Raw genomic sequence first — 19949 nt, 5'->3', positions numbered from 1 at the left:
TTGTTTGGCATTTTATTAATTTTAAAAATAATTTTATATCATTTTTAAAGAATTTTGTTAATCTATTTAGTTTTTTGTTTTTTAAATATGTCTATATAGTTATTTTTATTTATTCTTATTATTCTTATTTTTTTAGTTAAACAAAATAAAATGAGAAATGTTGCCTTGGCAACTAGTTGAAATAAGAACGTTTTAATATTTTATTATATTTCAGTTTATTTTATGTAATAAAAAAATATGGTTTTAGTTTTAGTTAACGTTAATAACCCGGTTCTGTCATAATTTTCTCATCCTCATTTATTTCATACACCTATGACTCTTTTACTTTCTATGGCAAACAGAAGAAGATATTTAGCTGAATGCTGGTGCTGCTCTCTCTCTTCAGTGGAAGTGAAGGTTAGGGTCATGTGAAGTGAATGAGTGAACAGCTGGATGAGATCTGCTGCTGAGCTCATGCTGGAAACAGGTGCTCACATGATTAGAGAGACGCAAACACACACAAAAGGGCTGTTCATTGTTACATGATACGTCTAGTGTAGTATGGGAACTTCAGCGAGCACAGATTTACCAAAGTGTGCAGTACATACAGTACAAACCATGCAGACCTTCCTTTCCCAGTATGACAAATGAACAATTCAGCAGAATTAAATAATAATAATAATAATAATAATAATAATAATAATAATAATAATAATAATAATAATCATTTAGCTTAATTCAGAGGGAAGACAATATTATTTTTCTGCAGATACTTAATTTTGATAAATTTTTCATGATAGACTTTATATGCATTTTTGCTTCTTAAGTAAATGTATCTTGATTTAAGAATTAGTAGAAATTTGTACTGGAAAGCAAAACAAAAATACTGAGAAAGAAAATAATTTTTTACATTTTTGAGTAGCCTTTTTATTGTTTTCTCGTTAAAATATATTGTTTTCATTCATGGTAGCTTTTTAATATACTGTAAGTGCATTTAGTTTTATTGCACTAGCAAACTTGTTTATACATAAAATGTACACAAAATACACTCAAATTAAAGGTAACTTTTAAAAACTGCTGTAAACTAGTAAGTATTGTTGTAATTTTCCAGTTAAAGCTATTTTATTTGAGTAGCAGCTCTGCATAAGATATTAAGACAAGGCAAAATCTGAGACAAAATTACTTAAATGAAAGATTACTGCCATAAACATTATATATATTTATATAAAATGTCTAAAAATCATTAAAACTAGAGGCATTTATTTGAGAAGCAGCTGTGCATATTAAGATATTATGACTTCTTGTCCTACTTTGTTTTCTATATTTTGTTTTCATTCACTGCATCTTTTTAATATAAGTGCATTCTGTTTTATTGCACCAGCAAATTATTTCACTAGTTTTTAGCTTGTTTATACTTAAAACAGAGAAATATTTGCCAGTGTAGTGAGACAAAACACACTCCTATTAAAGATAACATCTCGGTTACGTATGTAACCCTCATTCCCTGATGGAGGGAACGGAGACGTTATGTCGTGATGACATTAGGGGTCTTGCTTGGGAGCCCAAATCCTCCTGATTAAGAGAAAATGGCAATGCATGCTGAGCCACTCCCCGTGCATACGGGTATAAATAGGCAACAGGTGTATCCACTCATCAGGTTTTATGCTGCGGAGCCGAGAACTTGTCTCTGGGAACCAGCAATGGTTCGAGGTTGTGGCGTGGTTACGTACGTAACCGAGACGTTCTCTATCTACGGTCACTTTGAGTTATGTTGTGATGACATTAGGGGTCCATGGAAAGCGGCAAGAGCCTGAACCCCGTCACAACCCTATGGCGTTGCAAGTGTTGACAAGCCGCAGCATGTCAGACAGGTGCTATGCAAAAGTCGTAACCTTCCCAATGCCCCGACGTAAATTCGCTGACCATAGCACCCGAAGGGACCAAAAGGTGAGTACATCGCAGCTGGAGATAGCCATGCTGCTGTAGCTACCACAGAAAATAATTTCTTAAGAGAAGGGATTTGATTTTGACCTTCGTGAAAGGTGCTTCACGCCTTTCCTATTTGTTGTTTACAGCTTGGCAGTAACGATTGGGAAGCAAGCCTTCCAGAGAAGGGTGCTATGGAGGCCACATCCTACCTGTAGGGAGATATCATATGGAGACACTAATATGGACTGACACCAGCCTGGGGCAGTACTACATATGGAATGGGACTCTGAGGCCTGTCCTACCTGAGAGTAGAGAGGAACCACTGTCAGCAGATCCTGACAGAATGAGGGCAAGCTAACACCGATACTGGGCCTGGCTTCAGACTGCTCCACCTAGTCTGACTGCCAGGATGCTGGAGGATGCTCAACCAGGGTTCGCCGTCCAGGGAACTCGACTGGGAGAGAAAGGTGCTTGCATCCCTGTGTGAGGGGGACTGGTGCAATAAGTGTGACACTGGCCAGTCATTCCCTCCAATTACCTATTACCCAACACACAGAAAGAAACCGGCTCGACACGGAAACTGTAGAATCTCGCAAAGGTGTTCTGTGTCACCCAACCCAACCTCTGCTTGGAGACAGCCTTCCCTTTCTGCTGACCTCTGTAGCAGACAAAGAGCTGCTCAGAGCTTCTGGAGCTCCGGGTGTGGTCCACTTATATGCGAAGCACTCTTACAGGACACAGCAACGCCAGGGCTGGGTCTGCCTCCTCCGGTCTGCTCAACTGAATCCAGCGGCTCAAAGGGATCTCTCTGAAGTCCAGCCAGGATGGTAGAGAGATCCCAGGAGGGCACCAGGGGTGGTTTAGGAGGATTCAACCTTCTGGCACCCCTCAGGAACCTGACGATGAGATCATGCTTTCCCAGGGACCTGCATCGTGATGTGCTGCGATAGCAGCCACATACACTTTCAAGGTGGAGGGTGATAGCTTACGCTCCAACCTTTATTGCAGGAAAGAAAGCACAACTCCAATCGTGCATCTTCTGGGGTCTTCTCGGTGAGAAGAACACCAGTTCACGAACAGACTCCACTTCAGTGCATAGGCTTGCCTTGTAGAGGGAGCTCTAGCCTGAGTGATGGTGTCTACTGACACCATCTGAACACCGATGGATGCATTGGACATGCCGGGACACTTTTTCTAAGGGCACTCAGGGCAAGGCGAAGTGTACCACGGCTCCATGCCCATCTCGGGAGTGTAACCAGTGCTGAAGTGGTCTCATGTGAAGCAATCTGAGCAGCGTGTCTGCGGCTGCGGATGCCATATGCCCCAGGAGCCTCTGAAAGTGTTTCAGTGGTACCACCATCCTGCCTCTGAAGGAACTTCCCGCAGCAGGGCAAGGGCACCCTCCGCAACCTTTGTAAAGACACGGGGGGACAGGGACAGCTTGAAGGGGAGGACCCTGTACTGCCATGCCCGACCCTTGAACGCAAACCGAAGGAAGCTCTCACTGTAAGCCTCAGATCACCCAAAGCACCAGCCGGTGGTCCTCTGCTTGTGGCAGAGAAACCGGGATGGGTGGTGACAGAAGTTGCCCCTCCGCTCCCTTTGAGGAGACAGAGGCACAATCGCAGTGCTATTATGGACATACGCTCACAGTGAGCGCATGAACCATCCACGAATGCATCCTCAGCGTGCTGGATGTCCAGACACTGAAGACAGTGATTGTGGCTGTCAGTAGAAGACAGGTAAAGACCACACCCAAAAGGACACGGCCGGAGCAGCATCTTTAGAAAGACGCGAACCATCCGTGATCAGAAACTGCTCTTTTAAATGAAACACCCAGGGGAATCGCTGAGTTAACAGGGACACAGTTGAACGTGTCGTAACGCCACCCAGAACAGCCTCCTCTTCCAGCTCAGGAGAGAATTTGCCTGGTGAATGTCGAGTTTCCTTCATTCACTTGGCTACAAAGCAAAAATCTGATGAGTGGATGCACCTGCATGCAAAATCCACTAGCCAAATTTCATTGGCATTTTCTCTTAATCAGAGAGGATTCGGGATCCCAAGTTAAGACCCCTAATGTCTTCACGACATAACTCGAAGTGACCGACGACAGATAGGGAACTGCTAGAAACTAATGAGTATTTTTGCTGTTTTCCAGTCAAAATATTGTAAAATCATTGAAATGAGACAGATTTACTTGAGAAGCAGCTCTGCATAAATTATTAAGACTTGTTTTCATACTTTGTTTTCATTCACTGCATCTTTATAATATAAGTGCATTTTGTTTTATTGCACTGGAAAATTATTGAACGTATTTATACTCATATCTTCATCTCTTCTCAAGTACTTTAAATGACTTGAAAGAGTGTGTGTTTCGCACTAAACGGGTTTCAGGGCGACTGGTGACTCAGGTAAGGTTTGTAACTGAGTGAAGCCTGAGAAAATGCTGTTTAGGGCCACAGAGACACACAAACAGCCAGCCATGACTACAACACAGGAAACAGCACGTAATTACGCCTGTGTGTGTGTGTCTGGGACTCACAAAGACGCACTATTCGCTGCTCAGACGCCCCTCTCCCATTGCCGTGGAAACGCAGACATACAGAGAGCGCTTTGTCATCACACTTTTCCACACACACACACACACACACACACACACACACACTCAGTATTCATCAGCTCTCCGGCGCCCCCTACAGCTGCAGATCATCCAGCAGATCTTCAGTCTCTCATCCATCAGAACCACAAATGCTCACCTGATGAAGCCAGTGTAAAGTGCAAAAACATCTTTTAGTGGAACTGTTTTTACATTTATTTAACATATTTGTATTTTAAACGTTCTTAAACCTGGTGTTTTAAAAGTGAAGCATTTACAGTACGTATAAATTATATAATAAAGATATTATTATTTTACAACATTATATATTATTATCATTTTATTATATTGTATAACTTGTTATAAGCTTAAAATATCTTATGAAAATGTGCAACATTTTATTTTATGTACTAAATTGTTAAACTCCTGTGAGTTGGAAGTGTTGATTTGTTTCATGAAAATACTGGGTCCTGTAAACCTGTGAGAAGACATGAGAACCAGAGCACACACACACACACACTGTATTAACAAGCATTTTTTGACCCATTTCTGAATTGTTTTTATCATTGTTGGAGTTTCAGAGAGGAATGACAAGAATGGTCATGTAGTCACCCAACAGCCAACCTATTGATATTTTAACTTCTAGTTTTTATTTGTATTGTTAATTATTTTATTTTTTCTTTCATATTTTTATTTTTATTATGTATTATTTATTTTTCTTTAACATTTTATTGTTTATTTTATTTTGTGTGTAATATTTTTACTTTATATTTGTTATTTAAATTTTGTTTATTTTATGCTTTGTCTTATTTAGTTTTTTTATTTAATTAATTAATTAATTATGGTTTACTTTAGCTTTAATATTTTATTTTTGTTTATTTTATTCTTTGTCCTATTTATCTTTTTTTTCATAACTTTATGTATTATTTATTGTTTATTTGATTTTTCTTTAATATTTTTTTTTTGTTTGTTTTTTTTGTTATTTTTAGCATAAAGTGCTGTAAATCTGGTGATCTGAGTTTCTCTGACAGGGTTTCAGTGTTTGATCTGATTGTTTAAACCAAGTCCCCGTCTCTCAGACCCTGTCACCCCATAATTCCGGCCCGTGACCCCGTGACCTCTGTATTTCCAGGTTTCGATGCGGATGCTAAATACAGTATTGTGTTGAGATTCCGCCTCATCGTCTCACGCAGGAAGTTGGTTTGTTCTGTTCAGAGTAATGTTTCCTGCGCTCGTTTCTCTGCAGGATATTCTTGTTCCAGCTTTTGTTTGGACTGAAGCTGTTTATTTTTAGGACTGTTACCCTGTCACTCTATTGTTTGGCCTTTTGATGGATGGATATTTGATTTGGCCAGTAACCTTGAAATCATAAACACACAGATAAACACACAATTAAACAAGCATTTATATGTATATAAATATATTAATATATCATGCATAAATAAGTTTTGATGACTACATAATTCCTGGACTTACTGAAAAAAAAAAAAAAAAAAACTTACTCAATATATTTTTTTTCTTTATTTATTTTTTTTTTTTGTTTTGTATATATTTTTGTAATTGAAATATTTTTGATATTTTCAAATTTTTTGTATATTTTGTTTTATCTTTTTATTTTTAAATGTAAAATTTTCAATAATTAGATTTAATATTTTTATCTTATTATTTTTTTTATTTTTCATAATTTATTGTTTATTTTATGCTCATATTTGATTAATTAATTCATTGATTTATTATTTATTTGTTTTCTTTTCTTTAATATTTTAATTTGCATTTGTTTTTTTTATTATTTATTGTCTATTTTATCTTTATTATCTTCCAGTGGCGTCAGAAAAATAAACCAAGAAAAAGAAAACAAGTCAAATCGAAATCGAACACTCATTTAATTTTAATACATTTCTCAGAAAATGAGATTTAACATCTTCAGTCATTTTGCTTCTTAAGTAAATACCTCTTGATTTAAGAATCAATTTAAGAATTTTCATCACTGCGCTACTATTATGAATTATGTGCAACAATCATTATAAAGAAGGAGGAGTTTCTAGACTCTGAGCATCTGTGTAGTTATTAATTATATTCTAATTATTTTCATCACTGCGCTACTATTATGAATTATGTCTTCTTCTCTCTTTCTTTGAAAGTGCTTTGCTAATTTGGCCTGGTTTTTTGTAGTTCAGAGGAATTTGCTAAAACCAGGTCTGGTGTTCTTGTCAAAGATGTCACGAGATCCTGGACCACCCTGGAAGAACCTCCTCAGAGCCGGTCTCTCCAGAGCCTCCCTAAAATGCCATATTATTTGCTTTTTTTGTGCTTTTATTTTTATTTTTTATGTTTATTTTTTATTTTTATCTTTTGTTTAATCATATTTTCATGATCATTTCCACCCATTAAACAGGCTGGTTTTGGTCTGTTTTTGCTTTTGTATTTTTTATATTTATGTTATTTTTTATGACCTCTGTTATGATCAGGGCTGGTCATGTGTGAATGTGGGCGGTCTTATGTTAATGAGCTCATAGTTGTGATGTCAGTGATGATGATTTCTGAATGAATTTGTAGTTTAGTTTCCATAAATGTGAAATGAACATCGAAATCTGTTCAATAACGCAGAAACATTAGATGAAAAACTCAACTGAAAATGAGAAATATTGCCTTGGCAGCTAACTGAAATAAGTGGTATAATTAGTAAAGTGGATTAAGTGTAATGTTTATTTTGTTTATTTTAATTTTGAAAATTTAGCAATAATAAAGACAAAAATGGTAACACACAATAGAAATATTCCCAAAACTTTGTTAAAATCTTTTTAAAAATGCAAACAAACTGGTGATTGGGTGTTGATGTGTAAATGTGGGCGGTCTTATGTTAATGAGCTTATCGTTGTGATGTCATAATCATGATGTTTTTGTACTAGTTACAGAACATCAAGCCTTTATTTCAAAATAAAAGTCCTTTAAAACACTTTAAAAGGAAAATAGTCTCATATGATCAAATAAAGAAACTCATATGTGTGTGTGTGTGTGTGTGTGTGTGTGTGTGTGTGTGTGTGTGTGTTATACATTAAGATCCAAACGAGTCTGTTAGAACAGATAAACACTTAAAACCACTGTTTCTGTGTTCTGTTGCCACTTTTCATGAGGCCAATTTTCATATTCTTAACCATTCTGTGTGTGTGTGTGTGTGTGTGTGTGTGTGTGTGTTAAAAGCTGCTGTCAGTAGGCCGTCTGGTCCTCATCTCTCTCCTCACACACACGCAGCTTCACAAAAGAGCTCTGTGGCAAATAAACACCATCAGTCTTCTAAGGTCTCGGTTAACGACTAACCCTTAATTAACTAAAAGACTGAGTGACTGCAGGAACTCCACCAGAACCAGTTTCCCACAAACACTGGGCCAAAAATCAGCATCCTGTCATCATTTACTCCTAAACATGATTGTCCTTCTCGCAGAACACAAAAGTGTGCAGACTCTCCTTACGATACAATGAGGCAGAAATGCATTAAAATTAAGTATTAAATATTTATAGTGCATAATAGTGCATGGATCAGTGTTGTTACTGAAAGCTAAAAATTAAAATTAAGTATTAAATATTTATAGTGCATAATAGTGCATGGATCAGTGTTGTTACTGAAAGCTAAAACTATTATATTAAAATTAAATAAAAGTTTTGTGAAAACGAAATAAAACAAATAATAAAAATAAACAAAATAATTAAGGCTAAACTGAAATAAAAAAAAACTAATATAAAAGATATAAAATAAAATGAAAGAAATATTAGCTGAAAAACTTAACTAAAATATATTAGAGGAAAAACTGAAAATTAGAAATAATAACTTGGCATAATAACTGAAAATAAGTGCTAAAATTGCTAAAACAGATAAAATAAAACTGGAATAAAAAATTAATTAAATTAGAATTATTTACAAAAACTAATTAAAAAAGGCAAAAAAAAGTTAAATAAAACACAACAGAAAAACTGGAATAAATAATCTGAAGTATTAAAATTACTAAAACTGAAATAAAAAAGTTCAATAGAAATATTTAAATAAAATGAAAAAATTTTTTTTTAAATAAAATAGAAATATTAGATAAAAAAAAAATTAAATGAAAATATGAAATGTTGCCTTGGCAAGAAAGTACTAAAATTACTAAAACTAAAATAAAAAATAAAGCTAAATAGAAATGTAAAAATAATAATAATAAGCATTAAAAACTATTAATAAAATGAAGAGGGAAAATGACTAATATTAACACCGATGTGGGCTACAATTCTAATATTTTTACAGGAATTTTGTTTGTTCTTATGGAGCCTGACAGCCCCTGATATGGAAAAATAGTGCTGTAGAAATGCTCTAATTTTGTGTTTCTTAGGTGAAAACATGAGGAATGACATGATTTTGAGTGAATAGTGATGAAATTGTGTAATATTTGGGGTGAATTATTATTAATCTAAACAAAACTGCAATTCCCACCAAATCTCCATTCATAAAATCCTCCAGCACATGCATGTTAGTTAATAAATTATTTGAATAAATCTACAAATACTTTCTATTCTTTTTGCTTCATTTAACCACTTTTATTTTATTTTACCATGTTAAAATCAGCAGAATATTGCTCAGAATGATCCGGTCCGTTTCTCTCTTTCAGTGTGTGACAGTAATTCACTTCTGCTTTTAAACAGAAAACCTTTATTAAATATATCCGCTCCGACCTCGCCTTCAGCTCTCCTTCGGTCTTTCTGTGACATTTTCTGATATTTGCATGAAGCCGCGGGAGACAACAGCGTCACCGGCTTAACCAGAATTACAGAGAGAGAGGCGCGCGGATCTCCGATTGTGTCCTTAAAACAAAAACAGAGCGAGAGGGAAGCAAACTTGTGCCAAATCACAATTCCTGCTGGATGTGTGTACTATCGAGGGAATTAGGGAGCCCACAATTAAGCATATGGGCATTAAGATAATTGTCAGTTGTGTTGGCGAACGTGATGGCAGACAGATGGACCAGACTCAGCCCGCTCTCCGCTCGGCACCATGGGACATTACTTTGGATTTTACCTGCCTGAATAAATTCACAGTGTTTTCACCAACAGAGGAAGAAGAAAGATTAGAGAATGGAGAGAACGAGAGAGAAAGAGAGAGAGTTTGGCTGTGCTCACACACTACATACTACTTAGACTATTTCTGTAGTGTGTGTTGTGTATAGTTTGTGAATTTTGATGACATGCAGTAATATATTTGGTCAGATGTGCAGTATATGGTAGAAGAAACATGCTGTGCATGCATGCTAAACACTCTATCCCACAATGCAACTTTTCAACTTGATAATATATCTTTTTTTAAAAAATAGTATTTTAAATATTTTTTTTATTTATGTCTCTTTCTTAACTCATTTAATATTTTTTTTTCAGTAAATAATAATTAAAATTTTTATATTTTTATTATTATTTTTATTTAGGTTTTAAAAATAGAGTGATTGTTAATTTATAAATGGTTATTTTTTACTTTTTTTTGTCTACTAATTACGTTTATGATTTATTTGTATTATTTTTTTAATTAATATTTAAAAAATAAAATACAATTTTTAATTAATAAATAATCATTTAATTTTTATTATTTCTATTTTTGTCTTTTGTAACTAATATAATAATTAATTTTTATTTTATATAAACAATTATTTGTCATTTATTTTTTCTCTTTCTTAACTAATTAATTTTTAGAATGTTTTATATTTACATTAATATAAAAAAATGAAATGTTTAATTCATAACTAATCATTTTAATGTTTTATTATTTGCATTCTTGTCTTTCTTAATTCTTATTCAATTTTTCTTTATATTAATTTTATTTGTATTTAAAAAAAACAATTCTAATTTTTGCCAATTTGAGTAATAATATTTATAAAGGGTGTTTATATATGTTTGTTTTATTTTATTATTATTATTATTATTATTATTATTATTATTATTATTATTATTATTATTATTATTATTATTATTTTCTCTGTCTTCAAATTTAATTTAACTTTTAATGTAACCAAACCCTTCATTCACCTTGGAAATGGCATGTTGAGTGCATTGCATTATGGCATGCATTGTTCTGCACATTGTGTGCTATATATTACACATTTTTGGAAATAAATTATTCCATGCATGCCGAAAATGAGTATAATGTGCAGAATATACAGTGCACACTACAGAAAGAGTGAACCCTCACAAAGCCGAAGAGAGAGTGAGTGCAGGCTGTAAAATGGAGGTGTGTTGCGGGTTTGTGAAGGGTTACAGCGCCCTCTGTTGGCTGTTAACAGCAGAGCGGATTGAGCGATCAGGCCTGTGTGAAACCCACAGAATGTTCTGGATGCTTTTATCTGCTCAAGAAAGAATGCATTTGCATGTTTAGACGTGTTTGTGACGTCTCTCTCTGTGTGTGTGTCCAGGTGGGTGGCCATCGCGAGGACGGGTTGAGGAGCGGTCACTCCATCGTGGCCAATCAGGTGTCAGTATCGCAGCTTCCTGTGCAGTCGGCCTGTTCAGTCGGCCTAATTCCAGTGAGATCAGTAAGTGGGTGTCGGTTGAGGGGTGAGCGTGACACACACACACACACACACACACACTGGCATCATGTGGGCAGAATGCCAGCCTCCTCCATCTGCCGCCATTTTAGAGCATCACAACACAGAGGAGCGTCAGTGGATTCCCACACACACTTTCTGATTTACAGGCCACGGATAGAACTGTTTTCAACATTGATAATAATCAGAAATGTTTCTTGAGCAGCAAATCAGCATATTAGAATGATTTCTGAAGATCATGTGACACTGAAGACTGGAGGAATGATGCTGAAAATACAGATTTGATCACAGAAATAAATTAGAGTTTAACAGAGATTCACATAGAAAACAGCTAATTTAAATTATAAAAATATTTCATAATTTAACCGCATTTTTGATCAAATAAATGCAGCCTTGGTGAACAGAAAAAAAACTCTTTTAAAAACCTAAAAATAAAATCACAATCATTAAATCATTAATAGTCTTGTAGCTAATCATCAATATGTTTAGTTATATTTCCCTGTAATATTGTTCAAATTGAACCAAAATATGCATAAATACATTTTATATAATATTTTTCTATTTACAAATAATGTTTTTCATCTAAAATATTGAAGTATTATTACTATTGAAAATATAGAACATTTTTATTGTTATACTTCTAAAATATTGAATTAGGTTTAATTGTAATTATATGTAATACTTTCAATATTTATAATAAATCAATATTTTGATTTATTATTAATATAAAAATTGTGTCATATATATATATAATTTATTAAATTTATTTTCATATATAAATATATTTATATATAATTCGATATTTTAGATGAAAGACACAAATTGTATTTAATATATTTCATAGTTATTTGTTCCTTTTTTTATTATTAATATTGAACCAAAATATATTAAACACATTTTTTTCATTATATTTTTATATATTAAAATGTCTGTTTTTCCTCTGAAATATTGAATTATTATCATTACTGAGGGAGTTTGTGGTTGTGCTTTCCTCTAATATGTTGAATTGAGTTGCACTAGTTTGTTGTAAGCAGTGTAATCTTTATCAAATGCCTCGTTCTCGCCTCGTGTTCAGCATCGATCCGGTTTGTTGCCTAATGTGTGAACAATTATGAGAGCGATAAACCATGCGCTATATTTCAGATATGAATATGTGGAAGGAAACTGTATATGACCCGTGAAGCGAGGCGTAGAAACTCCAGGCGGGTTCAAAGCGGCTCTCGTGCTCTTCTTGGCAAACGCTGTCCGTGTGGAGAACCCAGCCAGAGAGTTAATGAGGTGCTGAGCGCGGTAAAATATGAAGAGCAGCATCATAAATAACAGCACTGAGGATCACAGATGATTCTTTGTGAACGGCATCCAGCTGGAGCGCTTTAAACAATACTAACATGGACTTCAGAGCTTTGTACCGTGCTTCTTTAGCAGGGTACCGTGGTAATATTACTGTACATACAGTATATGTATAGTTCATTTACAAAAAAGCACCTGAAGTACTGAAATTCATGTGCCATTGTTTTCATATGGTGCTTTCAAGAATACCATGGTACTGTAGTAATAATGATGCTACTGGAATAACACGGAGCATCATAAAAACATGAATTTCAGTACAATGGTATTTTCCAAAGTGCATGCCATCACTCTTCCATAGTAGCACCACATACTTTTCATTAGCATCATATCATAGTTTTGAACATAATTTTATAATTTTTTTTGTAAATGTTTATCTTTTCACTTTTAATTCATTAATTTATTTATTTAATAGTTTTTTATTCATTTACTTTCACTTTTAATTCATTAATTTATTTATTTAATAGTTTTTTATTCATTTATGTGTTTCTTAAAATGATTTTTAAAATATATATATTATAATTTTTAATTCTATCATTTTTTTAAATATATTTTTCAAATGTTTATTTTATATGTTTGGTTATTTGTTTGTTTGCTTGATTTATATTATTTTTGTTATTTTAAAAAAAATACTGTGAATTTGTAGTTTTAGATATATTTAATTAAAAATATTTTTTGTGTGTGTGTGTGTGTGTTTAGATATTATATATATATATATATATATATATATATATTATATATATATAAGGCAGTATTAGATATCTTATTTTATTTATTTATCTTATGTATTTTTTACCCTTTTCCATACTAAATAGTTACAGTATTTTATAAAAAATCGCTGGAGCTAAAATATACATATCCATGGTATATGCATGGTATTATGAATATCAGCAATTTCAAATTACTGTAGTATTACCATCTGGTCTGTACACATGCAGTCAGCCACCATTAGTATGCTGGTTGTTTTAATATTTCTTTGACATGCACTATGGTAGTATTGTGGTTTTTTAATATTTTTGGACATGCACTATGGTAATATTGTGCTTTTGACCATATACTATTAGTATTACCATCACTGTACCATGCACCACCAGAATTATTTATAAAATATACATATGTGACCCGCGCAGCAACAAAAGCAGTCATCAGTAGCACAGGTATTTTGTAGCAATATTGTTATTTTTTGATTTTTTTTATTTTTTTTTGTTTTACTATGTTTTTGGAGGAATATTATTTTTAAATGTTTTTTAATTTTTTTTATTTGTAGCCAACAATACACGGTATGGGTCAAAATTATCAATTTTTATTTTTGATTAGTAATATGCATTGCTAAGGACTTAATTTGAACAACTTTAAAGATGATTTTCTCGATATTTGGATTTTTTTGCTCCCTCAGATTCCAGATTTTCAATATTGTCCTATCATAACAAACCGTACATCAATGGAAAGCTTATTTATTCAGCGTTTAGGTGATGCATAAATCTTAATTTCGAAAAAATATATCTATCCATGAAACAAAAGTGTTTTCTGAAGCTTTATTGTGTATAAATGTGTCTTCATGAAGTGGTCATTTCCAGGCGATTATTTGTGTGTGGATTGGTCTCAGTGTGGTTCCCAGTGATGTCATTTCCTGCGAGCGCTGAAGCGTGAAACAGGCTTTCAGGCTGTTTTTAATATACAAGGCTTGATTAGATCAGATGAAGGCAGGTGTGAAAAAGACGCAGAGCATCGGTGTGGGCAGAGAGAGACGTCCCACTCAAACTTTGTGTCTCCGTCTCAAATCAGGCTTTGTTTGGTCTTCCTTCTGCTCTCGTATCCCGTCTGAGCAGCTGTCTGGAGCCCACTCCACAAACTCTAACATTATTCACCCTCCCACCGTCTCACAACAACATGACACTCACTCACACGCACATACACAGGAGCATTATTTATTACAGTTACTCTTCTGCATTACTTGAAAAATCTCTTCTGCTCACCAAGGATCATAAAAACAATAAAACAGTGAAATATTACATTTTAAAATAGCTGTTTTCTATATGAATCTCTGTTAAACTGTAATTTATTTCTGTGATGCGCAGCTGTATTTTCAGCATCATTACTGCAGTCTCAGTGTCACATGATCTTCAGAAATTCTATTATCATTTCTGTTATTTCTATTCTATTCTATTATTAATTCTAATATGTTGATTTGTTGCTCAAATATTATATTATATTATATTATATGTATGAATTTATATTTATATATATTATTATATTATATTAGTATTATATTATATTATATTATATATATTGAAGTTGTAAAGAAAACAGATTTCTGGAGCAAGTTTTACTTTAAAGTAATATACTATTTAAATTTTTCTACTTTCTACATTTAATTGTTACTTGTCATTTCTTTTTAATTATTTTAAAATTTAATATTTTTAATTATTTTTATTTTTTTTTTTATTGATGAATGAATGAGGGGGATGCATAGATGTATTTTTCTTTTATTCTATTCTATTCTATTCTATTCTATTATATTCTGTTATATTATATTATATTATATTATATTATATTATATTATATTATATTATATTAGATTATTTATATTATTTATATTACTCTTGATATTATATTATATTATATTATAGTAATTGGTTTACTAATCTTGAAAACATTATTTTTAAAATTAATGTTTTGTAGTATTTTATTTTTTTAAGGTTTCTTAAATGAATTTTATATGTTTTTTATTTAATTTTTATTAAATTTTATTAGTTGTATATGATTTTTTTTTTTTTTTTTTATTTTATTGTTTATTGATCCATATACTTTTGAATGATAGCGTATCACAGTTTCCACAATAATAACTTTTGATCGTTTTTCTTCTAAATCTGTTTTTATATTTTTATATTTATCGTTGTTCATTCATATTCAGTCTTCTAAGAAAACATTGTTTTTTCATGAATAAAACGACCCTGGATTTGACGGGAATTCTCTGTTAATATATGGAGCATATATCATCGTTTAATAATGTTAGAAAGCTTCACTTTAGCAGCTCATCTGAATGATGAAACAGACGGCTGTGCTTCTGAAACACGACGATGAAAGAGAAAGACTGACGTGTGAGGTGTGTGTTTCTTCTTCTCTCTGGTCTCCAGCGCTCTCCGGAGGACTGCAGGGTCAGAGCACCTCGTCCGTGAGCTCAGAGATCAAATCTGAAGACGAGGGAGACGAAAACCTGCAGGACGGCAAATCTCTGGACGCCAAGAAGGAGGACCTGGACGGCAAGGATCTGAAATCTCTAGAGAGGTCAAGATCTAGGTAAACTGTAGCGTGAGCATCGCTTCAATCAAACCCCGTCTGGACTTTGATGAAGTGACACGTGTTCTGAGAGGCAGCTAAACACACAGATGAGCAACCCAACAAAACACAACCAATCTGATCCAGCGCGTACTAACATACACACACACACACGTTACTCTGAATGCAGCGATTCTCAAATATTTTACATCTAGACATTAAATCAAATATTTAACGTTATACCATACAAATGATAGAGAACAGAATTCATTTTCACTCAGAAATTGATAGAACATTTTTTTTTTACAAATAATCACAAAATAGATGGCAAATTAAACATGACATTTGGAAACCTACTCCAATATTTTTTTTTTTTAATTTATAAATATTAATTTAATTGAAATAAACTAAAATATAAATTTATGATTAAAACCCTAAACTTAAAAAATTATATATGCTGCCTTAAAATGTTACGTTTATTTTAAATGTGCTAGTAAATTTCACAAATAATTTTTACAAATAATAATTGTTTTTGTTTTTTTTAAATGGCAAATTAAACATGAAATGTTGAAATGGGAAGACTGAAATAGTATCTTGTCCAATAATCAGTTTCAACTTCAATTATTTTATTTATTATTAATTATTTTTTTACAAAGCAAATTAAATAAAAGTTAAAGTGCTAAAATTACTAAAACTATTAAAAAATTAATTATGTTAACTGATATTATATTATATTATATTATATTATATTATTTTTTATTATGTTATTTTATTATATTATATTATATTATATTATATATATCTTGAAAACATTATTTTTAAAATAAGTATTTTTTAATATTTTGATTTTTTTCAGGATTCTTTGATGAACAGAAAGCTCAAAAGGACAGCATTTATAAACATGATAAATGTCTTTACTGTCACTTTTAATCAATTTAATGAGTCCTCGATGAATAAAATGTTAACTGAAATAAAGCTGAAATGAAATACATTAAATTATATTTAATATACATTACAGTATATTACATTATGATTACATTACAATATAAAATGAATACATTTTAGATAGAAAACAAAGCTTAAAAACTTTGCAGTGCGTTTGCAGTGAAATTTCAGGAGTTGCTAGTAAATTTCACAAATAATTACAAAGAAACTGCAAATATATAATCTGTCTTATATGATAAATATATCAGATGTTTATATCAGAGGTTTGAGATTGACACACACATGTTGGGGTTGCTGAGCATCTCGTCTGGTCTTGAGCCAGGTTTTAGCTGTTTCTCACACATGAGAGTAGGGAAAATCATCCAAATTCATGCAGATATTTCCAGGATAAACGCCTGAGTCCTCCCGCAGGGTTTATAGATTTTCACCTGGAATGACCAATTCGACTCCTCCCACCCAAATTTAAGGCGATCTTTGTGACTGTGATTTCTGATATATTTTATTCAGATTTTGTTGGTTCTTTAAAGTTTGATTTGATGCATAGAAACAGATTTACTTTTTAATGCTGAACGTAAAATCAAGAAACTTGACTAGCGAGTCACTGCTAAAGGTTTTTTAGTAACAATAGCTGATAAATATTTTGTTTAAATCATCTAATCTTCTAGATGATTCAATCTAGAATCTTTTTATATACTTGATATATCTAGAATTTTATGTACTTTTTGTACATGTTATGTATTTTATATACTATATTTATGTAGAATTGTGTATTCTTTTTATATACTTTATATATCTAGAATTTTAGATACCTTGTTTACTTTAATTTTATATACTTTATTTATCTACAATTTTATCTACATTTTGTATTATATATTTTATATACTCTAGAATTTTATGTACTTTATATATCTAGAATTTTAGATATTTTTGTATCTATCAAGTATTTTTATATACTTAATATCTCTAGTATTTTACTTATTTTATATAGAGAGAATTTTATGTATTTTTATATATATTTTCTATATTTTTAGAATTTTACATACTTTATATATCTGGAATTTTATATTATTTTATATGCTTTATATATCTAAGATTTTTATGTACTTTTTGTATCTATTATATATTTTAATATATTTAGAATTTTTATTTTATATATTTACAATTTTAGATACTTTTGTATCTATTATATCTTTTTAAATATTTTAATATATTTCGAATTTTGAATTTTATATATTTAGAATTTTAAATACATTTGTATCTATTATATATTTTTATACACTTAATATCTCTAGAATTTTAGTTACTTTATATAGAGAGAATTTTATGTATTTTTATATATATTTTGTATACTATATTAATCCATCATTTTTATATACTTAATATGTTTTTTTTTTTTTTTTTACTTTATTTATATATATTTGTTTGTTTTTTTTTTTGATTTATTTTTTGTATTTGTTTTTTGTTTTTTTTTTTTTTTTATTTTTTTATATTTAGAATTTTTTTACTTTATATATTTAGAATTTTTGATATTTTTGTATCTATTATATCTCTTCGTATACTTTATATATCTAGAATTTATGATACTTTTTGTATCTATTATATATTTTTATATACTTTGTACGTCTAGAATTTTACATACTTTTAATATTATAACTTTTTATCTAGAATTTGTTTTCAGCACTAAATCTTGCACAGGTTGAATTAGAGAAGCATAAGCTCTGCTGTGGTCCTGCTGAATGAATGAATGAATGAATGAATGAATGAATGAATGAATGAATGAATATCCTCACGCTTCGGCCCACAGCAACAACGACGACGAGGATCTGACCCCGGAGCAGAAGCTGGAGCGGGAGAAGGAGCGGCGCATGGCTAATAATGCGCGGGAGCGTCTGCGTGTGCGCGACATTAACGAGGCCTTCAAAGAGCTGGGCCGCATGGTGCAGCTGCACCTGAAGAGCGACAAACCCCAGACCAAGCTGCTCATCCTGCACCAAGCCGTGGCCGTCATCCTCAGCCTGGAGCAGCAGGTCCGAGGTCAGTCACTGTCAAACTATTATTATTATTTAAAGGGATAGTTCACCCAAATATAAAAATGTCATCATCATTTACTCACCTTCACGTCACTCCAAACCTGTATGAGTTTCTTTCTTCTCTTGAACACAAAAGTAGATATTTTGAAGAATAGTTGATGGTCCTCAGTGACTTCCATAGTATTTCCTTCCCAATGGGGAGCAACAACTGTTTGGTTAACGGCATTCTTTAAAATATCTTAATTTGTGAACTATTCCTTTAATTGGATTATTGCAAATATATTTAATATAGTAGTTATATACAGTATAAAAATTAAAATGACAAAATAATTAAATAATAATAAGAAGAAGAATTATTACTATTATTATTATTATTATATATGCATGTATATTTCATTGAATATTGGATGGTTATTAATTGGATAAAATGTAGTGGTCATAAATATTATAATTTTTTGGGATTATTTTACATATTTATAACTGCTGTATATAGCAAACACTTTGTGTATTTATTTATTCTGTACAGTAGCTGTTCAAGAGTAGATCTGCTTGATTTTGTGTTTTTATATTTAATATAGTATTATTTTTATTATTATTATTAAATAAATAAATGCTTTTTTATTCTTTAAGATAATAATAATTTGTACTGTATATAACAAACCCTTTGTTTATTGACAGCTATTCTGGTTTAGAGTTTTAGTATTTGTATTTTATATTTCATATATTTTATTAGTAATATAATTGTAATTCTATTATTAAATACAATTAATAATTTGTTTTTTTTTTTTTTATTTTTTTATGTTTTTTTAGGTGTTATTATATTTTTTATTTTATCTTTTGATTTTTATTTTTATTATTAATATAATTGTAATACTATTAATAGTTATAAAATATATTTATTTTTAGTTTTAGATGATGTTATAAGTATTAATGACTCTTGTATATGGCAAACGCTGTTTATTAATATAGATGTTCTGGATTAGATTTGCATTATTTTATATGCAACACACAAGTGTATTAATAATAATAATAATAATAATAATAATAATTTATGGGTTTATTAAAGTAGCTGTTACAAATTAGATTTACCATTGTTTTTTTTTTGCATTATTTTATATGCGATTATTAAAGATAATAATAATTTGTATATAACAAACGCTTTCTGTTTATTGACAGCTATTCTGGTTGTTTAGAGTTTATAGCAAACGGTGTTTATTAATATAGATGTTCTGGATTAGATTTGCATTATTTTATAAAAATGTATTATTATTAATAATAATAATA

At 31.4% G+C, this 19949-nt stretch overlaps 1 protein-coding gene across 1 annotated transcript in view; it reads left to right on the top strand.

The window, feature by feature from the left end:
* Positions 1-19949, top strand: part of LOC109057078 (transcription factor 4) — a 50725-nt gene that overhangs the window by 26472 nt on the left and 4304 nt on the right. The window contains exons 9-11 of the mRNA XM_042748061.1: positions 10930-11059; positions 15549-15711; positions 18440-18669. Of these exons, the coding sequence (XP_042603995.1) occupies positions 10930-11059; positions 15549-15711; positions 18440-18669 (523 nt within the window). The remainder of the gene's footprint in view (positions 1-10929; positions 11060-15548; positions 15712-18439; positions 18670-19949) is intronic.

The sequence above is a fragment of the Cyprinus carpio genome, chromosome B21, assembly GCF_018340385.1.
Source record: "Cyprinus carpio isolate SPL01 chromosome B21, ASM1834038v1, whole genome shotgun sequence".
Taxonomy (NCBI): Eukaryota; Metazoa; Chordata; class Actinopteri; order Cypriniformes; family Cyprinidae; genus Cyprinus; species Cyprinus carpio.
Note: the sequence above shows the minus strand (reverse complement) of the source record. Positions and strands in the feature narration are given on the sequence as shown.